The sequence below is a fragment of the Crinia signifera genome, chromosome 7 (assembly GCF_055691185.1).
Source record: "Crinia signifera chromosome 7, ASM5569118v1, whole genome shotgun sequence".
Classification (NCBI taxonomy): Eukaryota; Metazoa; Chordata; class Amphibia; order Anura; family Myobatrachidae; genus Crinia; species Crinia signifera.
Genome location: NC_139223.1, coordinates 48,420,674 through 48,444,478, shown reverse-complemented (window position 1 = coordinate 48,444,478; position 23,805 = coordinate 48,420,674). Strand labels below are relative to the sequence as shown.

General features: G+C 43.9%; 1 protein-coding gene across 3 annotated transcripts in view; it reads right to left on the bottom strand.

Moving 5' to 3' along the window:
- The window catches only part of LOC146020137 (ankyrin repeat and fibronectin type-III domain-containing protein 1-like), a 442,882-nt gene that overhangs the window by 259,856 nt on the left and 159,221 nt on the right, over nucleotides 1-23,805 (bottom strand). For 2 of the 3 annotated variants that reach the window (XM_083153004.1, XM_083153006.1), the window contains 2 exons: nucleotides 13,619-13,794; nucleotides 8,491-8,705 (listed from right to left, as the gene is read on the bottom strand). In XM_083153004.1, the coding sequence (XP_083009130.1) occupies nucleotides 8,491-8,705; nucleotides 13,619-13,794 (391 nt within the window). Of the gene's footprint in view, nucleotides 1-8,490; nucleotides 8,706-13,618; nucleotides 13,795-16,777; nucleotides 17,083-23,805 lie in introns of all 3 variants that reach the window. The other variant, XM_083153005.1, reaches the window with a different exon arrangement.

Sequence of the window (23,805 nt, the reverse complement as noted above, 5' to 3'; positions counted from 1 at the left end):
TAAACTCCAAACCATACTTGTTTGGGATGCGGTCACTACATTGACTCAAATAAGGTCGACATATATTGAGTCGACCACTGAAGGTCTACAGGGCTTAGGTTGGCACCTGAAATAGGTAAAAAAGGCTAAGGTCCAGAACTGTATACCCCATACAAGGGCGTCCTAGCAACAATACACATCAGTGTGAAACATACAGTACAAGTAGATCTGTGCAATGACTATAGACTTATTATAGACTATGCTAGATAAAAACAGTTATTAGACAATGTTACAAGCCTTATATCAAAGCTGATTTGCTAAAACCACATAGAAAGGCAGAGACCCCAAACCGCTCGCAGCTTGAGAACTGGTCCCCGAAGCTTCATGGGGAGTCCCTGCCTTTGAGTTGAGTTTTCCTGTTGCAAAGCTGAGTAAATACAACAGCAGTAAACAACTGGCATCATCATTCTATGTTTTAACCACTGTGACATCATTTAAGACAACGATGAATCACTAGAAAACCTTAATAGGGCAAAAACTGAAAATACAAATATTTTTCTTACCCCAAAACACAGATTGCCCCTTCTAAACATCTCCCGTCTGCCACCTCAGAGACAGCTACAAACACCTGGATCTTGTCTTCCAAACCTCTCCATCAGTATACTCAGCAAGTTCAGAGAAGTAGTTTGTTGTTTACAGCAATTGTATCCCAATAGAATATGGTTCATCAATTTATATGAAGTAAGATCAAAGCGAAGGGTGTATTTACGGTGTCTGAATTCCCCAACGCTGCTCGTAAAACGCGGAGTAGATTATTGACATCACACCTTGACAAGATGCACTTATGTTGCAGGCAGATTATATGGAGTGACGAAGGGTGCGACGAGAGGGATAAACGAGGATTCTCACTACGGTTTGTCAGCTGGACACAAGAACAGAAGTTTTTCTAGATTTTCTTTTCAAAATGGTGATCTGCTGGTCACACAAAATATATATATAAAAAAAGTTAAATCCAGATATAATGCAGCGCTAAAGTTTTCCGATCCCCCGGATGGAAGGCAGACTGAATCCCAAAAAGCTGAAGGTGGATACGTGCCGATTGGGATATCCATTTTTAAAGGAATAATGGTTTTGGATTCCATAGACTGTAACTGGAGAGTCTCATTACACCCGGGAGCTGGTAATGAGGGATGTGAAGAGAGTGGGAACAGGCTATCGATGTCAGGATAAGGTTCCTGCTAAAGTACATGACACAAGGATCAGGCATTAATCTTTAAAGGACCATCTGACTGCGAGAGAATACACAGTCACCGGCCGACTTGCCAGCGAAAGAGTTCATTGTATGTATAGGAATATTAAACATGAAGATAGAAGGAACAGCAAGATATACAAAAGCAATTTATATTTGCTTGCTTTTATTGTTCCTCTTAAGGCTGAAATGATTACAGTGAATAAATAGATGGAGTTATGTGGAGGTGGTGGGGAACACAATACCTGTACTGCGTGGTAATTCTGGAGGGCTTATTTTTCTACCTTTACAAGAATAGCTGCATCCTGGAAGCAGGTGGTCACAAAAAAGTGTGGGTTTTGGTTGGACAAAGTATTAATCATTATAGGGGGTATTCAATTAGCTGCAGTCATTATAGGTGGTATTCAATTAGCTGCGTTTACCCCACAGCTAATTGATGGATAAAATCGCTGCACCACTGGGAAAGGTTACTCAGTTACATAGCCTTTGTTTTTTGTATCTAAAAATTGGGATTCAGGTGCAGAAATGCGCTGATTCCAAGTATTTTTTTCCACATACAAACACAACTTTACATAATTTTATGCAGACTTTACAGCTACAAGCGTCATTCAAATATCGTGGATTCAGGTGCAGTGTAATCCCCACTAATTGGTTTGCCGCCATGGGGTAAACCCTCCAGCTAATTGAATACCCCGTTTACTGGCAGATGCTGATTTGGACTTGTGCCACTACATTTGCAAATTGAATCTGTATATGCCTAGAAGACAGTGTGAAGATTTGCCTGAATCTGACACTTAAACCTGCATGCATCTTTAAAAAAGAGGCAAGGGGGTCAGTATAACCTAGGTGAAGTATGGTAAGGGTGTGTTCTGATACTTATCAAACCATACACACACCATCAAAAAGATGCATATAGATGTGTCCTCATACACCAAACATTAATATACCATGCAGCGCCAGTGAGCAGCACCAAATGGGGTAGCATTACAACTTTTTCTTTCAATTAGCATCTTAATTGCACCACAATGCAGCAACACATCACTCAGTCTAGAGATTCCAGGCTGCAACTCTAACCGTTTCAAATATGTACAAAGTCGCAGACATCACATCAGAACTTGGCGGGAAAGAAGCCGCAAATGCTGCCTTGTGGTACAGATTCAGACTCATTCGCTCACAGATGTGTAATAAAGGGTACACACAGTGAGATATGCACTATTTTGCCATGCGATTTTGCTTATAGAAGCAAAATCGAATAGAAAATTGAATGGTTTTTCTACATTCGATACAGATTTGATCCCAATGCGCGCTCCCGTGTAGTGTAAAGCGAACACAAAAATAGACTTGTCAGGCAAGACTATAATGAACAAATCAGTACTATATAGTCAAATAGAATGCATTTGTGTACCATTCGATTCGATCCCGATTCGATTCCAATTGAGGATTGAATCGCTAGCGAAATTGCACCTTGTGTACCCACTAAGTGGCACACACTAAATGTATCAGCTCAGTCTCATTAAGCAGAATTGTTGCATCCAATTACACATTCACGGAAAAAAGCTGCTCAGCCCAAGTCGGGTCACATGGGCCTGACATGCTGAGAAGAGCTGTGGCAGGAGAGTATGAGCCGGACACATCTCTATAGTCTGTCAGAGCAGCAGCATTGGCTTGATGTACAAACACACATGAATATGCCTGGGGCTCCGTCGGTACACTTGATATTTTGTTTATTTCGTATACATTATAACACCGTCTGTCCGATGCTGCAATGATAATGGTGAGATATATTCTACAGGGAGTCGATACAAATCTCGCAGTAACAAATTGCATCCACAGGAAGCTGTATCTGTGACATACAGCACTTGGTTGCTATGGGGGCATGAAAATTTTGCATTCAAAAATTAGCATATTGCTAGCAGTGCAGAATTATAAAAGGATCAATGTACTGCAAAAGCCATATGCTGCTTCTTGTTGTCACATGTAAGGGCAAAAAAAAATGGAGGGGGGTTATTTAATAAAACCATGCAGACATGGTCCAGGCATCTGCTTATGTCCCTGGAATATAAGAAAAGTGGAACACCGGGCAGGATCTTCGCCAAAAAACGTACCCTAAGGGGAAAGAACTTCCAGAGAGGGATTATCTTATTGCACCCTGGCAACTTCCATGTTCTTACGCTATAGCAGGGCTGCACAAAGTGGGAGGCGATTGGCTCTGCTACACAACGGAGGCGTGTCATCCCTGTTTCATAGAGTTCCAAGGCCAATGGAGATTTCCTGGCCTTAGACTGAGATGTTGCGGCTAGTCTATGGAACCTCGGGGTTACTCAGCCAGCTGATAGTGTCGCAGATGATCCAATGCTTCATTGCTCCAGGGCATACACACTGAGCAATCTGTGCTTAATTTCTAAGTGATCTAGACAGATCACATAGAAATTGGGCTAAAATGCCCCTTTAGACATGCAATAACCGATTAAACCTAAATACGGACACACTTTGGTACACGTGCACATGCATGCATATTTGAGTCTTCCTCCCATCACTAATAGCACTCTTACACAGCATAGCGGGATTGTGTACCCAGCTCCAACCCGGCTGCGATGGCTATTTTATTGCTGCCGTTTACACTGTACAATGTGCTGGGCCGAATCCATGTTTAACCCTGCTCACTGCCCGGGTTGACGTGCCTGGTCTATTTGAACTAGGTGCATTTCCACTGTACAATATCCTGGGTTGCTTCACGGTAATGTGCAATAAACCAGGATATTTAGGGCAGTGTAAAAACGGGATGAAAGAGCCCCATAATCAGATATCTGGTACTTACAGCAACACAAGGACAGAGATATTCATCAGCTGAGTCCCTGATGGAAATAGTTAATACTCTCCGACTATCCAATGTATTCATTCTGTTAATGAATTAATGGCGAAGTACCTTGATGTCAAGGTTAGTAAATCAGAAGGCGGTGGGGTGACAGATTTATATTCCTAGTGTACAAATTGCAGCTGTGTCCTCAGAGCTGACAGCGTCCACCCTTCGGCCCTAATAAATAAGGAATATCCCCAAAGTGTAATACTTGAGGGTAAAATAGATTACAGGCGGTGAAGTCAAATATAATGATCACTCTAATAAATGAAACCATTCATTCACAGACTGAGGTTCTAAAGAGACAGGTCGCAGCTAACCCGAGGAAGCATGGAATAATATATGTGATATTTACATTTAGTGCATGCAGAGAACACATGAAATCATCCATATAAAAGCATTGGGGTGTTTTCCAATGTGACCTCATTCCAGTAATCTAATATCAGAATAATCGTAGTTATGCCCGCCATAATGACGGCTTCTGCAATTTACTTTCACTTTGAACTGTGACAGTTTTTAACCCACAAACCCTCCACCCCACCCCCAGTCCCTATCTGCTCCTACCTCCAATCTCTGTCTTCACAGCTCCCTCTCCAGCAAGTTTAAAAATGATAAATGTCCCTGCAAAAAATTGCTTTTACTTTCAGTTATGACATCTAGTAGACACAGGAGTAATTTGATCCGTCAAATAGCCTCTTGTGGTCAGCGGCGGTACTTTATCTCATAGAGATGAGGAGTAGTTAGCCTTTTATATATAGATAAACCTTGTACAAGAGATCAGACTATAGGAAATTATATTGTTAATTATTCTATTAAAAAAGGAAAATGATACTACGTATCTCCAATTGTAATGTTACCATAAAGGAGGAATAATTGTTACCCTGGTGGTTGACCTCCATGGGTACTGTACAGTGCCACGCATCTGAGAGGGGTCTCTGGGGGCAATTCAGTCCTGGCTTACTTTTCATAACGGAGGAAAAATCATTCGATGGAGGGTAACAATTAAATGATTTTTCCTCTGTGCGGGGGCATGCGAGCGGATGTGTAAGTGTACACACCCGCTGGCAGTGTAAACCAAGTTTCGGGGGTGCACTGCTTTACTTGCATACCGCCACTACGCTCAGTTATGCTGGCAGAGCACAGAGGAAATGCAGACACCAGTACTGGGTGGATCATGAATGCCATATGTCCCATGAGGATGATTTGCTTCTCCTTAGATCTGAAGCCAAATGGGTTCATATTTTATATTTTAAGCACAGTGAATGTTTCCAGTGGTTGAAAGCAACAACAACCTGATCAGCTTTGTGTAACTAGTGTAACGCAGAGGTGTAGCGATTAATGTCTAACAAGGTAGTGGATGTTTGATGTATACTGTATGTCACACACGGGGCCTGATCCGTCTCTACATCTCATGGTGGTCGTCCATCTGCCACTGTATACAGATGCCACTGCAAAGCCCTTCCCTTGAGTACAGCCTTGTGTCCGGAGGTGCAAGGACTGAGAGGCCCACTCACAGCATCCGTATACGCTGAAACACTGCTTGGTGCATCTGTACATGCAGAACCCGTAGCAGCACCCAACCTTGCAGCAGTCCTATAGCAGGTGCAATTATCCTCTTGTGTGTAACATGAAGCATATGTGTCGCAACCGCTTCAGTGAAGCTTCCATCACACTACAGTACAGTGCATGCTCACACTCAGAGACGTGCTCGCACTTGCTTACACTTAGAGGCACGCTGGCACCTACTCCTTCTTAGATACTAGCTCGCGCTAGGATGCATGCCGAATTCGGTCCACAATGTTTAATAATACTTGGTTAATAGTATATGTACATGAAAACATTATATTAAGCCATTCCCAACTAACCCATAGGTGCGTGCTCGCACTTCGAAGCATGCTCACACTTAAGGCTACCATACACGATGGGCACGATTTCACCCAATTCCGGCAGATCAGGCCGAGATATCGGGTGAAATCGGCTCAAATTGCATGTGTCTGACGTCCGGTCCAATCCGATGCGCGGTCCTGTACGCATCGATTGAACCCAGAGATCACATGTGCTGTGCGTGAGATCTCCAGGTCGAACCGTCTCTTGGTGGTAGGAAGCGGGATCACATGCGGGTGGCTCAAGGGGAATTGGATGCAACTTCTCCGGTAAAAGAAGTCGCATAGTGTATGGGGGCTGTTAGATGCATGCTTGCAAAGTATCTATTAAGGAACACCTGGGGAACAAACATTGGGGCAGATGTATTAAGCTTTAACATGAGATAAATGCAAGGGTGATAAGGAGAGATAAACGTCCAGCCAATCACCTGCTAACTGCCATGTTACAGGCTGTGTTTGAAAAATGTCAGTAAGGAGCTGATGTTTATCGCTGGACGTTTATCTCTCTTTATCAACCTTCCATTTATCTCTTGTTAAGGCTTAATACATCTGCCTCATTATTAGTTATGGTAACATATACAGTATATGATCTGTTTTCTACTCCCATCTGCATTGGAAATGCAATGTACCAATACATCATCTCACCTCGCTCTGTGCAAAAGATGACACTCTATCCCAGTGGTTCTCAACCTCGGTCCTCAAGGACCCCCCAACAGTGCACGTTTTCCAGGTCTCCACACAGAAATCACAGGTGAAATAATTAGCTCCACCTGTGATCTTTTAAAATGTGTCAGTGAATAACGAGTGCACCTGTGCACCTGCCAGGTGACCTGGAAAACGTGCACTGTTGGGGGTCCTTGAGAACCACTGTTCTATAGTACCAGTCATTAAACATTATCATAGAGTTTTGGATCATGGCTTTCATATTGGCACCCAGCAAATTCGCCCCTGCCTACACATACTAATAAATAACATTTACAAGAAATAAAATAAGAAAACACCAATTCAGGATGGCAGTTCTAAAACTCAGTCTTTAAGGCACAATACGCCATCAAAGCGGGGCAGACAGGAGACATTGCTAGCAAGGCTACGCTGTGGGAAGCAGCATGACTGTACAGGTCTCGCCAGCATGGCTAACATCGACAAGTGGTTATGGGACCCCAGCCGGTCACTCGCGATGCTGGGTACACATGTAGTCTAGCGTGTATATGGCTTAAGGGTGCCTCGAGGACTACGTTTCGCAGCCTCTGTGTTAGAAGATTACCCTGACTGGCACCCCCACAAGACATATAAAATAGCGGGCAACATAGGTCCATAAATATCAGAGACCTTAATCAGAGTGTGCAATACCCTCCCTGTCCTGTACCCCCACTTATCTGCATTAGAAGATTAGACAGAACCAGATGAAATACAGTAAATTTGGTAAATTAATGAAAGAAAGAGCAGATCTGCCAGCCAAGCCCCAGCTGTGTGACCATTACACACCTGACGATCCCTGGATCTAAGAATATATCGGTCCTGTAATGTTACAGCAATATTAATCTCAATGATATTGGCCACAACCAGGACAAACATTATCATTAAAACAACATAGACGTTTAAAAAACAAGTGTGCCATGGGCAAAGGTACAGTATGCTATGCGGCCTAATCTATGAATTATAAATATACGCACTGATTTACTGTATAATGGAAATATATTAGATCGTCACATAGGAACTTTTCCACACAAACTAATGTTTTTAAATGATTTCCAGTTTCCTAACTTGTTATTCGCTCCATTGCTGCCGACGGTCCACTTGTCCGGGACACTCAATGCAGATATCTTCAGAAAGTACATAAAAGCCAACCGCCCACCTCCACGTGAAACAACATGTTGTATTTAAAACATAAGATCAACATTTGGCTGTAGAACTCTGCCATATAGGAGGAACCTTTCAAAGAGGACAAGTAAAGCAGCGAATCAGGTTCTCCCTATTATTTGCTATAGAAGATATTAGATAAATGAAAAGCTTATTGGTTGCCACCTCCATTTGTGCACTTAAGAAGGTTTGGACACCACCACCACCCCCCCCCCCCCCAATCTTTTTGTTCCACAGTCATAGTGTAATGGTCCGTGTTCCTTCTCATACAACTATGGCCTCCAGAATTACCCCAATTTATCAAATCTTGTATACAGGACAGGTGCCCATAGCAACCAATCTGGGTGGTCCCTGTGACAGCTATCACCGGGGAAATGGCGGGGAAGAGATTACAGACTCCCTGTATGGTCCAGTTGTTACCCCATCCCTGGACCATATGGCAAGGCTATAATAACTCCCTCCATGCCTCTCCAGTGACAGCTGTCACAGACAACTCCCCAGTATGGACACCCCATGAATGGAAACGGATAGGACGCAATACTACAACCTCCAGTGTGGCAGAGGTTATTGCACAAAGCCGGCCCAGTCCGTCGTTTTGGACCATTCTGGTTTTTACCAATCCCTCTTTCACAACGTCCATAAATCAGATTCTTTGTACTTACAAACTGCCTCCTCAGCTTGCTCTTCACCCTCTGTCCCTGGGGGTCTGGCGGGTGAAGGGGGTAATGACAAGAACTAAGGTGGTTGTCCACAGAGATGCTCTTCCGCATGTGGAATGAACGCTGGTGACTGAGACGAGATTCCTCCGGAGAAGAGATGAGCCGAGGACTCAAACTGCTGGTGTCCATCAGCCTTTCTCCAGTACGCCATGACTCCACTGCGGGGAAGAGATACATGGTCTAGGTTACATCACTAATAGACTACACAAACAATGTATAATGTGTACAGCACACAACAAATGCACTTGCAGCCATCTACATAGGCTTAGTGCAAAAACCCCATATCGGTCCAAACCGGGAAAACTACAACTAGTAGCCGGCTTTAACATGAGGGCACTGGCATCAGGGGGGGGGGGGGGGGTGTATGGGCAATAACCAGAACCGGACAGCACCCCAGAACATCTGATCGGTCAGGCTCCATTCATCAATATCTGCCAATCTGGAGCTTATAGTGTCTGGTCCAGGGGGATGTCCCATCCGGTGGGGCTGCTGTGACACCTGTCACCTGGGAGAGGCGAAGGGAGAGAATAAAGCCTCCTTGTACGGTTTGGGGATGTAATAAAAACTGGAACGGTCTGGACCCTACGGGGGCTGAAATCTGTCCCTTCCCCATGTCACCGGTGAAAGCTATCATAGGCACCCCTAATGAACTGGACACCCCTGGACAGGCACCCCCCGGACATTACAAGCTCCATAATACAGAGTTTGATAGTCCAGTCTGAGGTCCGGTTCCGGTTTTCACTTAGTCCCAAATTAAGGATGTCTGCAGGAAAGGAAACAGTCAGTGTGGGATTGGGGGGGGGGGGGGTGAAGTTTTGCCTAGGGTGCCCAGAAGCCTCCAGCCCTGCTAGTCGCACATGCAAGCTGATGCTGTAACAGAACGTATGAAGAATACAGCTGTTCTGTAATGGAAAAAAATTAAAGTATTTTTCAAAGCTGCTCTTTTCCTTTAATGGACAGTTAGACAAATGCGATAACACACACACATGAAAGGGAACTGGAGAAGTGGAGCGCAATGAATACGCACTGGTTCCCGACGCCCGCACCAAAGCTTTCCTTGACAAAACATTTGGCCGTTTCTGCTGAGAACAGAAGCAGCTCTGGCAGCTCTCAGCACACGTCTTCCTCCAGCCACAGATGTGGTGTCAAGGAGTGCGGGAACGCAGCCAGGCCGAGCCTCTCCACTGTACTACAAGGGTCGCCTCTGAGTGATTTAGCTGCAGCCGTACTAGAGATCATTGTCCCCTGAGGATCTACCCATATGCCCATTGCTATTAATGTTTTGTAATCTCATCTTCTTCGGGGTTATTATGCGCCTCGCTAATATTGCTTCTACATCACTTTATTACTTCTATACCAGATGGTTTAAACAAAAAGAATGAAATAGTAATAAGTCTGTATTATAATGTACGAGCTGCACTTCACCCGCATCAGCTGCTGCTGCTCATTTGTACATTCGCCATTAGCAGATCCCAGTATCTTTGATTAGACGACCTAGGGGGAAATGCAGTACGGTGCAGCGTGGCAGAGCCGCATTGTCTCTGGAGCTTTGATGTGTGGTCTGTAAATGCTGCGATTTTCTGAAGGCCGGTATTCTCATCAAAGGGCATCCATCACAGGCGCCAGTTCTAAGCACACAAGCCTGATTTTTAGTCCCTGGGGGAACACAAACTGTCCCATTGACTACTGTATTAAGCAATAGTGTAAAAAAGGAGAAAATATAGAAGTGTAACTACAAGTGCCAGCATGCACATGTACACAAATGTACACTATAGCTTGTGTTGGCTTGTGGGTCAACACCTTGAAATGGTCAACATATCCAAGGTCGACATTGACAAAAAAGGTCGACACAAGCTTATGGTCGACATAGACATGGTCGACATGAGTTTTTCCTGTTTTTTTTAAAGTGATTTTTCATACTTTATTATCCAAATGGGCATATTGAGTAGGAATCTAATAGTGTACTGAGCTGCTCTCCTGGCGGGTGCGGTATAACAGTCGGGATTCCAACAGTCCTTAGCCCGACATCGGAATCCCGACTGCTGGGACTCAGACAGTGGGGCGGTAGAAGCAGTCATTAGCCCGACATCAGAATCCCGACTGCTGGGACTCAGACAGTGGGGCAAGTGCAACAAAGCCCCTTGCGGGTTCGCTGCGGGCACAGTGGCTCACTCCACTCACTACCTATTCTATTCTCCCTCTATGAGGGTCAGGGACCCCCACGAGGGAGAATAGCCTCTGCCCGTCTGTCGGGGTTTAAGCAGTCGGGATTCCGACGTTGGTGTAATGACTGTCGGAATCCCGACTTTCGGTCAGTCATTCGGCACCCCTCCAGGCACTGCACCTGTGCGCAATGTGAATGGCACCGAACTGGGAATAACCCAAATCAGCACAGCAGTGGAAATGGGGCTGTCTGAGGTCTCACCTGGTTTATAACTGTGTTCCATATCTCAGTTCAAGAGGTATAAATGAGGCTGGCCCAGGAATTACCCAGATCCAAGTGCAGTGTAATCAGGGCCTGAACCAGGGTTAGAACCATGGGCCAGATGTAACAAGCTTCAAAAAGTGATAAAGTGGAGAGTGATAAACAACCAGCCAATCAGCTCCTACCTGTCATTTTTCAAACCCAGCCTGTAACAAAGCAGTTAAGAGCTGATTGGCTGGTTGTTTATCACTCTCCATTTTAACCACTTTTTACAGCTTAAGACATCTGTCCCCAAGTCTAAAAAACTGGGTCAGACCTGGTTTGTTGGTGGAAAAGAGGTATCACAGTCAAAGTGAAAAAGTGAATATTTTTACTCCAGTGCTACATGAAACTGCCAATGAATGTCCACCTACAGATGTGCCATAATTAGGTATGGGCCAGTGGTGCACAGCACCGAGTGCAGAGGCTCTGTGTGTTCACTATTGCCTGCCCCATTGCCTACGCTTCTGTCTTGCAGGGTGCATAGAACGGTGCCCTGCAGCCAGTAGCATTGCAGTAGTGCCCTCCTACGGTCTACTACAGCAGCCCCAGACTCCGGAGACTGTTGTAGTGCCCGGGTGATGGCGACCTGAGCCCTGTGTGTGAAGTCACACCATAAGCAGAATGGGCGAGCACAGGGTGCCAGGAGAGCTTATTACAACGATGACCTGCTGTAAAACATAAACATATTGGGATGGCTAATACGGGTCGGGCTTTTAAAGATGGCAGGACAATATTTTTTAGAATGACTTTGGAAGGGAACCCTCCTGTTCTGGTGTAGCTTCCAACTCTAACAATGATACCCTATGAGAATAAACAGAAGGGTTGTGCACAAGCTTATATAAAAATCACTGCAAATGTGAATACAGAAAAAAAAAAGTATAAAGTATAGAAACAAAAATAGAAATTGACCCTGTTGTGGCGCTTTCTTAAAATGATGCACTCCACCAAGAAAGAAGACTATAAACGGGGTTTATGAAATAGACTGCAAGATGCAGGCACAATACCAGCAAATCTGCCAGTCATTTTAAAGTGTCAATCACTTAAAAGGTAAAACCAACCTAGTTATTAGTGTTTGAGTTATTGCCGCTTTAAAAACACGAGCAGACCTGCAGGCTATTCAGTAAATATGGAGTTGTTGCACATGCTAATCCCTATCATTAAGGTGCAGTTTCTCCAGTGTCACAGATACAGTACCCTTGCTAATCTATAAACCATTTTCATACATAAGCTGGTTTTTGCCAAGTTCCAATTATTACTGATATAACATAGTAAATGACTATGCATTTATCTAAATAATATAAAGCCGTTCTGCCTCCAAATGGGTATACAGTACTTGTTAGATAAGCACTGCAGTGCAGCATACATACAAACATTTACAAATGTTTAAATATTAAGCTTTAAGAAGGACACATTTGTTTTTTGGTGAGAGCGGTTTCCGTGTTCCTTGTTTATATTTTACACATCTACACAGTGGCGCCGGAACGGGGGGGGGGGGGGGGGGGGGGGGGGGCGAGGGGGCAGCTTGCCCCCCCCCCAAAATTACTGAGGCGCTAAAGCAGGGGTGCTTGTCCGGCCCGCCCGTCCAGCTGCATATTTTATTGTTTAACAGCCGCCCGCCCGCCTGGCTATATTACTGCAGTAATATAGCTCTGCGGGCGGGCGGCTGATTAATCAGTAATATAGGCGGGCGGGCGGTGGGCTGATTAAGCTTGATCCAGCCTCCCGCCCGTCCGCCTATATTACTGATTAATCGCAGCCGCCCGCCGAGCAAGAATCCGATTCCTATTCGCAGCCGTCCGCCCACATGGATGACTGCTGCGGGGAGATGTTGAGAACCAGCGCCCGCCAATCACAGTGGCTGTGGATGTGATGCGTCCACAGTGATTGGCGGGCGTGATGCGGGCCATAGGGAGGGAGACTGGTCGCGTGGATCAGTGCATGGGCGGGAGCCGCGGGAGCATCCTACAACAGCCGCAGCAGCAGCCATCACGCTGTGCTGCCACAACTAAAACTTAAAGGTAAATGCTGCTCCTCTCACCCTCCCTTCCCCAGTGACTGACAGATCCAGGGGTTGTCATTTACCCCTGGATTCACACCCAAACAGGTTTATGTAATTATGTCTGATTATCATAATCAGACATAATCACATAAATCTGTTTGGGGGTGACACTGCCACTTTTTCCACTTTTTACGAGTAAATGACAACCCCTGGATTAATGTCAGTCCTGGTGTCTCTGGCCACATGTATATGCCGCTGCCCGGTGTATAATGCCCACATGTATATGCCGCTGCCCTGTGTATAATGCCCATGCGTAAATGCCGCTGCCTTGTGTATAATGCCCACGCATATATGCTGCTGCCCTGTGTATAATGCCCATGCATATATGCCGCTGCCCTGTGTATAATGCCCACGTGTATATGCAGCTGCCAGTGTGTATAGTGCCCGGGGGTAACATATAGCAATTTAGGGGGCGCCAAAATGAGATTATATCTTGCCCCCCCCCAACCTAAAAACGTTCCAGCGCCCCTGCATCTACATTCATTTTGTACAACCAGAGGCCCTGCCTGATAACCCCCATTGTAACCCTTTGTCAGAGGACATACCAGCAGGTGGCAGTTTGCAGGAGGTTAGGGTGTCTGTACTGGTTGAACATTGTGAAGGTAGCCGGGTGCCTGCTTCCTGGAGCTGCGGAACCCTGGTGAGTACTGGGGACTGAGGGATGCTGGGAAGAGTCAGGGATTTTCCAAGAACAGGTCTCTGTAGCTTTCTATCGAGGGACCTAAAAAAGACAAAAACACAATGATTTAATTGAAGCCATTTTATAGATGTAATTTGTTTTCCTTATCCCGATAAATCTGATATCCCTGGTATAACTCTATCTTTCACAACTATGTACAATCTAGGACACAGGTTCTCAAACTCGGTCCTCAGGACCCCACACACAGTGCATGTTTTGCAGGTCTCCTTACAGAATCACAAGTGATATAATAAGCTTAAAATATGTCAATGAGTAATGAATGCACCTGTGCACCTGCCGGGTGACCTGGGAAATGTGAACTGTGTGGGGTCCTGAAGATGGAGTTTGAGAACCCCTAATCTAGGACATACTGTACACCAGCTGCAGTATGTAATATAGGTCACTTTCTGTGAACTGTACATACAGTTTTCCTGCATCATTTTTATCTTCGTTCTCTTCTGACAGGAATTGCATTGGCCCTAACCATAGGAGCCAGCTCTGTACATGCTGCGGGTGCTTGGGTACCGCATATATCTGTGCTGTCGCAGCCAATAACTATATCTGTGCATGGCATATGGGAGGGGGTTTAGTTGCCTCCTTTGCCCACTATCCACCCAGCAGAAGCGTTCCGTGAAGCAGCAGCTGCCCCATAGACACGAAGCACAGCTTTGCTTTTCCTCATTTAAAAAAATAAAATAAAACCTTTTAGAACACAAAAAAGAGCCATTAAATCAAAGAATAACGTAATAAAATACTAACAAAAAAATCTGAAATTATATCTTTGATAGAAACTGCCACAGGCACATAAAGGATAATGCATCTCTTGCTGTGCCATATAAGTCACCTCGTCATACTGTGACCTTTAGAAAGGCTCTCATCTTGTAGCCTTGTGCTTTGTATGCTCAGTGGTCGCCTCTGTGACCATGTACTGTATATTTCACAGCTAGGGGTTTATTATCCCCTATATATGAATATTATTGTTAACAAGCAATCTATACATTAAAGCCAGCATTTTTGTATACTTCCGTCAATAACATGCGCAATCACTGCTGCTTTTCATACACTGTAGATTACTATAATCAAAGTGCAATAACAATTATTCAGCAATAGCGGAAGGTTCTCTATAGCCCCAAGTGCTCACTTGCAACAGGGAAGTGTTCTGGAATTGTTGGGGGGGGGGGGGGGGGGGGGGGGTTTATGGAGGCTTACTGGCCATTGCAGACACTGGTCAGAAACAGCTTGGGAGTAATGCTACTGATCACACATTTAGGGTTGACCATCGACCATTGTTGGTTAAAACAATTAATAAACACCAATATTAGATAGTTTTGGAAATAGTTCTCCACCATCGATAGTGCAGAAACTGCCAATTGTCCCCAAACTAGTTGGTGTTGGAAACTGAGCCTAGCTCTGCCCCCAATGCACACCCACTCCAGGTTCTGATTGGCCAGTGAGTGAAAGCACAGGAATGGCCATTGAGGATCTTTCATTGTATAATTTGCTACCATGGAAGGTCACTTTCAGTTTCACCATCGATGTTGGGCACACCAATGGCGGTCCCTACACACATCTTCTGGGATTGATGTCATCAGCCACTTCCAGTTCCAGGCACAGCGTGGGTCACAGAGGCCGAAGCCAGTAGCAGAGAGGGGCCCACCAGCGCAAGAAGATGACACCGAGGACCAGGGGGAGGCTATAGTGTATAATTCTTAGCCTATTAGGGTAAGCAAGGACCACTAGCCTGGGCCACCTCTTCCCGTACCTACCTGATCACCACTCTCATAGAAACCTACCATTGTGTGAACGAGCTTAAACAATTATTATATTGTGTTTGTTTCCATTGTTGCATTTTAGTATGACAAGCCTACAAATGGTTTTGCTACATTATAATGTCACATAAATTAACCCTTATCTTTATATATACTGTACTACTAAACCAAAGCTGGTTTTTAATACTCCACCATCAGTCCTGATTTTATTTATAATTATATTAACAAAAAGAGCTTGATAAATAGGCCATTAGTTCCATCTTTCAACTTCTTAAGAAAAGTAAGATGACATTTAAATTTGCAATATAATATTGACTTTGATGATTGTTGCATTTAACAATTAATGTGGGGATTGGATTCTCGCAATGTACCATAGGAACCTTATTACATCAACATTGCCAATTCTCACTCGCTCCCCATAGAGATGTACAGATACATGGGCAATGTCGGGCTACCTTAACTGTCTGGTAAGTGTAGCTGCTATGGGGCCAAGAGCTGAAGGGGGCCCATCTTCCTTGTGTCAGTTACATGTGTTATATGATATATACATTTATCACTATTGGACGGTACAGTATATATGATATATACATTTATCACTATTGGTCGGTACAGTATATAAGGGCCCTTGCAAACTTTTGCTATGGGACATTAAATATCTAGTTACACCCCTGCCACGGTCTGCTAGTTTGTAGCAGGGAAACAGAAAGCGAGACAAAGATTCTACAGGTATTTTTTTCGGGTTGGGATCCTTTGGTCTAAGGCACATTGGTTGAAAAGCATTAAGTCAACACCACTGGGTCGACATGGGTCTAGGTCGACATTCAAAAGGTAGACATGGGTTTTTTCACTGTTTTTTTTTACCCGAATGTCGACACAGTTGACATGGACATATTTTAAAATGCACCGCATCCCCTCGCATCGCGAGCAAACGGTGCCTCGCTGCGCTCAGCACACTATTTTATTTTCCAACCGCTCCCAAGTGGATGGTAGGGCATCAAATACCGCCTGTCGGCACATGTCGGCTCAAAATATAGTGAAAAACCCCATGTTGACCTAGGCACTGTCGACCTAATGCTTGTGTCGACCTAATAACCTGTTGACCTAAAGCCATGTCGACCTAGACCCATGTCAACCTAGTGGTGTAGACCATCATGCTGTAGACAAAATGACCGTATCCCATTTGACTAACTTGATGTTAGACCAGCAGCTCAGCTGTGGAAGCTTCTCTAGACGTCCACATCTGGAATGTTTTGTACCTGGACTGTGTGACAGAACAGCAATAGCTCCCACTCCTCCTTCCAGTGCTGCGTCCAGGACGGATGTCCTCTCCCGATTTCCTCAGACTGAAATACTCTGTCAACTTCCCAAACGAGGACATGCTGCCACCCTAGTGTCTCATGTGACAAAGACTTGACCCTCTGCCCACAAAGCTTGGGCAGGTATAATATTAATCCTGGCAGCATCCCCTGGGGAAAAAATGAGCAGAGCTGCCCTCGTCAGTGACCCAAGTCTCAGTCCCGTGTAATGGTCATCTCAGGATCGGTAACGGTCAGCGACAATGCTGGGGGCTTTGTGTTAAAGATCAAAATGACAAAATAAACTTTACCTCTTTATAATAAGTCTTTTAGCAATAAAGATGATATACCAAATGTGCAGGGATACATTTACTAAGATGCGAGTTCTGTTTCACATGGGTTGCTATGGGAAACCAATCAGATCCTGTCTATTATATTCTAGAAGGTGTTAAATAAAATAAGAAGCAGATTCTGACTAGTTGCCCATAGCAACATCCCATGTGAAATAGAACTCCCATCTTAGTACATTCCCCCCATCATTTCCAGACGCTGTCAGTATTGCTTTGCCAAGCATATACTTAAAACTTATAAACCTGATATTGATGTATCTTAAAAATGCAATTGAATGAAAAGATAATGCTAAAAAAGCATGTAGGGGGTGATTCAGGTTGGCTCGTAAAGCACATTTGGTTTGCTAATGGGCAAAACCATGTGCACTGCAGGTGGGGTAGATGTAACATGTGCAGAGAGAGTTAGATTTGGGTGGGTTTGTACTTCAAAGTGAGATCTATATTGCAGTGTAACAATAAAGCAGCCAGTATTTACCCTGCACAGAAACAAAATAACTCCCCCAAATCTAACTCTCTCTTCACATTACATCTGCCCCACCTGCAGGGCACATTATTTTGTCTATTAGCAAAGCAAATGTGCTTCGTGAGCCAACCTGAATCACCCCCTTAATATTACTTGATAATCTTCAGCAAATAGTCCTCATTTTGAGAATAGTAGATGATATAAGAGGTTTGTGGGTGTAATCCAGGCAGCCGTTTGGAGACAGCTAGCCCAGCCAGCAAGGCCGGCATAGATGACCGGTTCTGTGATGGTAATGTAGAGTCCACTGAGTGATGGTCCAATGGCAAAGGAGTCCAATGCAAGATGAATGGATGCTAAAATGTTAGGGATGTTTGGCTGTAAGTCCCGGTGGTCACTGATGTCCAGAAGCTCAGAGGACGAGCTCCGCAGAATATGTCTGCTGTCTATACTGGTCTCTGACATGTTTGCTGTTAGATATACAGCTTTATCAAAAGCTAACCAATATAAACAGCAGCAATATCCTCTGGAGCTCCTCTGCTGTGTCTCTGGACATCAGTGACAACTTGGACTTCCAGCCAAACAACTGGGACATTCAGGCATCCATTCATCTTGCATTGGACTCCTTTGCCATTTGGACTACAGCTAAATGGATCCTACGTTACCATCACAGAACTGGTAATCTATAGCTAACTTACTAACTGGGCTACCTGTCCCCATGGTGATGTGTGCCAATGCTAAAACTGATCATTGCCCAGTGTGGAATACACCCAGAGACTAAAGGACCCTATAAACTATGAGATTTGTCTGACCTGTAAAATCACATCTGATTTCCCATGAACTTCCCCTGCCGATTTTGCACTTGATGTGCCATTTTTTAGCTATGATTTGCATCAGATAAATCATATGTGAGCAAGAGAACAGAAAAAAAAAAAACCCTTTCATATGACTGTCTGGCCGCTGATTGGATAAGAGAGCACTCTCAGCCAATCAGCTCCCTCTCATCTCTCTCAGCCAATCAGCGGAAGGCCAGTCTTTTGAAAGTGTTTTTTTTTTTCTCTTCTGCCGCTCACCGCTGCCCACCTCGCCCTCCAGAAAGAGTTTTTAAACTTGCAGATATACAGTAGTAGGGTGGCCAGTCCTGGAATCGGTGGGATTCTGGAATTTGGCCCCAAAATGTCCGGGATTTCAATCCTGGGATTGGAGTATCCTTAAGGGGTATTGAATATAGGATCTTGCCCATAGCAACCAATCAGATTCTATCTAGTATCTTCTAAAAGGTGCTAAATAAATAATAAGTAGAATCTGATTGGTTGCTATGGGCAACATCCCATCTTAGTAAATGTACCCCTAAACCTCTGAATTCCCTGTCTACTATTCTCACTATTAGGTCTAACTGCTGCATATGATTATGACCAAGTAAAAATAAGTGTGTTTATATCATTATTATTATTATTATTATCTTTTCATTAAATTGCACAGCAAAGTTACATAGGTATCTAGTTTATATGGGTTTAGTATTTTGGTTTTCTTGTATCTTAGCAATAGAGACCTGTTCAGCTCACCATCCCCAGCGGCATGCAGCAGGGTGTCTTCTGTTTAGATGAACAGACCAGACCCAGCTAGAACAAGAACGACTGCTTCCCAGAAGAGGTCCACAGACACATAGACTTTTATGGAACAGCATATGTTAGGTCTCAGCTGTATGTTGATGGACATGACATATATATATATATATATATATATATATATATATATATATATATATATATATATATATATATATATATATATATATATAGTATGTGACAGACTATGTACTGTATAGTAAAATTATTAAAACCCCTGCATGCCAGTTTTCATCATTCTGCATACAAATAGAATAATCATACAGTATCTTATTGTGTACATTGTTTTGCAATACGTGTCTGGGAGGCAAGTGTGAGATAGGAATCTGTGCTACCTGGCAATGGCAGGAGTGTGACATTGGTGGTTGCCATGTGAACATTCGAAGACAGGGCTGATGGTATTTCTTAACAACAGCTTATAGATACATATCAAAAAGGGAAATATGACCATGACGCAGGGAAAGAGCAGTGATCCATATATATAGGAAACTACATCCCATTCTTACACCATTTGGTTTATAGTCATAGCACTATGCATATGTGATTGGAGAGGAATGTGTACAATACAACAGATATGTGAGACATGTAATCTTACTATATATTATATCCAACTTCTTTCTAATAATAACGGCAGATTATGGATCAGACAAATAGCTTATTGCTAATAATACACAGGTATCAGGACACAGACATCTCCCCTCCTCCTAATACACAGACCTCTCCCCTCCTCCTAATACACAGACCTCTCCCCTCCTCCTAATACAGAGACATCAGGACACAGACCGCTCCCCTCCTCCTAATACACAGACCTCTCCCCTCCTCCTAATACACAGACCTCTCCCCTCCTCCTAATACAGAGACATCAGGGCACAGACCTCTCCCCTCCTTCTAATACACAGACATCAGGGCACAGACCTCTCCCCTCCTCCTAATACACAGACATCAGGACATAGACCTCTCCCCTCCTCCTAATACACAGACCTCTCCCCTCCTCCTAATACACAGACCTCTCCCCTCCTCCTAATACAGAGACATCAGGGCACAGACCTCTCCCCTCCTTCTAATACACAGACATCAGGACACAGACCTCTCCCCTCCTCCTAATACATAGATCTCTCCCCTCCTCCTAATACACAGACCTCTTCCCTCCTCCTAATACACAGACATCCCCCCTCTTCCTAATATACAGACATCAGGACACAGACCTCTCCCCTCCTCCTAATATACAGACATCAGGACACAGACCTCTCCCCTCCTCCTAATACACAGACCTCTCCCCTCTTCCTAATATACAGACATCAGGACACAGACCTCTCCCCTCCTCCTAATATACAGACATCAGGACACAGACCTCTCCCCTCCTCCTAACACACAGACCTCTCCCCTCTTCCTAATATACAGACATCAGGACACAGACCTCTCACCTCCTCCTAATACACAGATATCAGGACACATATACATCTCCACTCCTAATACACAGACAGAAGACATATTCCACTCACTTCTTCAGATACACAGGAATCGTGGCACAGCCCACTTCCTTCTTCAGATACACAAATATCAGGACACAGAACGTACAGTTTCATCAGAGCAATATATTATATATTGAAGCTTGCTTTTATTACAGTATACTGTATATTATACATCACTAATCACCTTCGGACTTCATTGATTCCCAACCCATTTGGGGAGAAGTGAAGAGACAGCAGTACAATAGTGAGCAGGGTGGTAGAGAAATCAGCAGGGCATGGGTATTGGTTTCTTATGACCACACCCATCACCCTCAAAAAGCCCTGTAAAATACTATGAGCTGCACCACAAGGCAGAACCTTGTGCTGCAAAGGGGAGAGCACCTGGCTCTGGGTCCAGGTGATCAGTACATGACCCCACCCCACCTTCCGTCTCTGATGGTGAGATACAGTATGCTCTAACGCAATGTATTACACCGCATGTATAGCATTACTGAAGCTCCAGGCTTCAGATGCTGGACTATTGCTAAATTCAAACTAGAGCCACCTACCAAAAGACTGCCCTCTCATTACATCCAGACTAGAATCCAAGTTCTGTCCATTCGCAGCATTGGAAAGGATCTTGTACAATATACTATTGTCACAACAAACAGTGTAACAAGGGACTTTAGTTATTATTGTGGGAAAAAGTATCATGTTTATATATTTGCCATTCCTGATTTTTGAGTGGGTTCATTTTGGAGTCATTTAGGCAAAATGATGTGCTTAAGTTATGTTGTACACATTTCAAACATACACTTCTTCCCATATTTAGCATGACAGTGAACCCAAAGGAACTGTTGGCACATGTCTTCTAGTATCCAGGAGTGTGTGAGAATATATTACAATAGTGTTCCTTCTAGCACTTGCTATCTTTGCAAACCCATGCAGTTCCTCTTCCCTACCTGGGGTGTCGCTGTCTGCTGTAGTGCTTCTAACAGAGTGTGGTCTGTATATCAGCACTGATGTGCCTAACAGACCTGTGCTAGAAACACCACAGCAGACAGCGACACCCCAGGCAGGGAAGAGGAACTGCATGGATTTTCAAAGATGGCGGGTGCTAGAATGAACACTATTACAATATCATCTACTGTATATAGACCGCAACAGAACAGAACACAGAAGATGTCATCTCCAAAGAATTGGAAAATAGCAAGGATGCACCCAACATTCCCAATGCAATCTGAAAAAGTTGTCTACTACTCCTGTCCTACAGACAAGATCAGACTCCGATCAGACAGGTCTTGTGGGGTGTTCCTGGTATGCGGTGGCTAGTACCTACCAAAAGTGTTCTAAAGGAGACCAACTGGTGACACAACCACAGGGTTATGGGCACCCAACGTTCTTTTGATTTGAAGTGAAAGTTAATCTATCTGGTCATAGCCTACAGAAGAGCGACCATAGCACAATTGCTAAAACAGATTAAGCTGTGTATGAGTGGCGGAAGACCAGTCAGAGTGCCCATGCTGACCACCGTCCTATGCCAAAAATGCTCACAATGGTCAAGTAAATGTCAGAATTGGATCATGAAGCAATGGAACAAGGTGACCAGATCTTGTGAATCACATAACAAGGATGGCCAGGTCCATGTGCATCATTTTACTGGGGAAGAGTTGCCACCAGGATGCACTATGGGAAGAAAGCAAGCTGGCAGAGGCAGTGTTATGTTCTGGGCAATGTTCTGTGTGGTATTTACTTGGATGTTAATTTGACACATACCAGCTACCTAAACATTGCTGAAAACCAATTGTACGCTTTCATGGCAACGGCATTCACTGGTAGCAACGATCTCTTTCAGCATGATAAGGCATGCAGCATGCAAAAATTCAGGAATGGTTTGAGGACAATTGATAATGGATACTGTTTTTGTGGCTAGATGGAATCCAGACTTTGGAAAAAATCCTTAGAATTTTCAGTCAATCAATCAAACAACCAATCAATCAATATAATAGATTTTGTAGATACATCCACTTTGCGCAGAATCTTGAGCATTATGTCAGCCCAAGAACTTTCTATGTGGTACACATTACAATCTCTGCTGGAACTCCTCTAGTAGAGATTTCAGCTGTATCTTCCATTTTTCTAGTCTTTAATGGTATATCAATACTACTTTCTCTCAACCTGGATTTTAAACTTTTCCAATGGATGATGGATCTCCTGCCCAGAGACCAAGATCAAGAAATGTAGTGGATACAAAGATTAAATATTAGATCTATTACTAATACTGGCCATGCATCTTTGATGATGCCTTCTCTTTGTAACCAATCCAAGATTTTATTACCTAACAATTGACACTTTTCATCCGATTTGTCATCGAAATCAAATTAAAAGGGCCCAAATTGCACTAAAGTATGGGCACCTTATGACTAAAGTTTTACTTCTCAAAGTCTCAGCATAAGGGTCGGATGCGCTAAGCTCTAAAAGTGATAAAATGGAGAGTGATATACAGCCAGCCAATCAGCTCCTGCCTGATTTTTTTCAAACACAGTCTGTGTCATGGCAGGTAGGAGCTGATTGGCTGGCTGTTTATCACTCTCCATTTTATCACTTTTGAAGCTTAGTGCATCTGGCCCTATGCCTTTTTGATTCTGAGGGAAAAAACTGATTTAAACTGTATCCTACTAATCTCCCAGATGAAAAATCTATTGAAGGGATGTCTGAATTATGAAATGTCAAGTTTGGGTAGCATAGCAGCAATGAAAGGAAAAATCTTCAAAAATTCTTTACTTTGTCCTTTTTGACTGACACATTTTTGTCCATAATCCCTCCACACTGATATCTCCAAATTGCAAAGGATCCTGAGAAATTTGGGGGATTGGCACTCCACAAGCATGTACCATTACGGAAAGCGGAGAGTGGTTTTCACTTCTAGATACTGCTGGTAAAAAGTCTGGTTGATTTAGAAGGATAACGTTGTCCCCTCAGACCTCATCTGGATTCCAAATGAGATGAGACCTTCCAAAATGTCTTTTAACCATAATGTCCTTCTTACAAGCAAAAGCAACTAAAATTCTGGCAATAGTAGAGCACCTGTTTCTTCTGC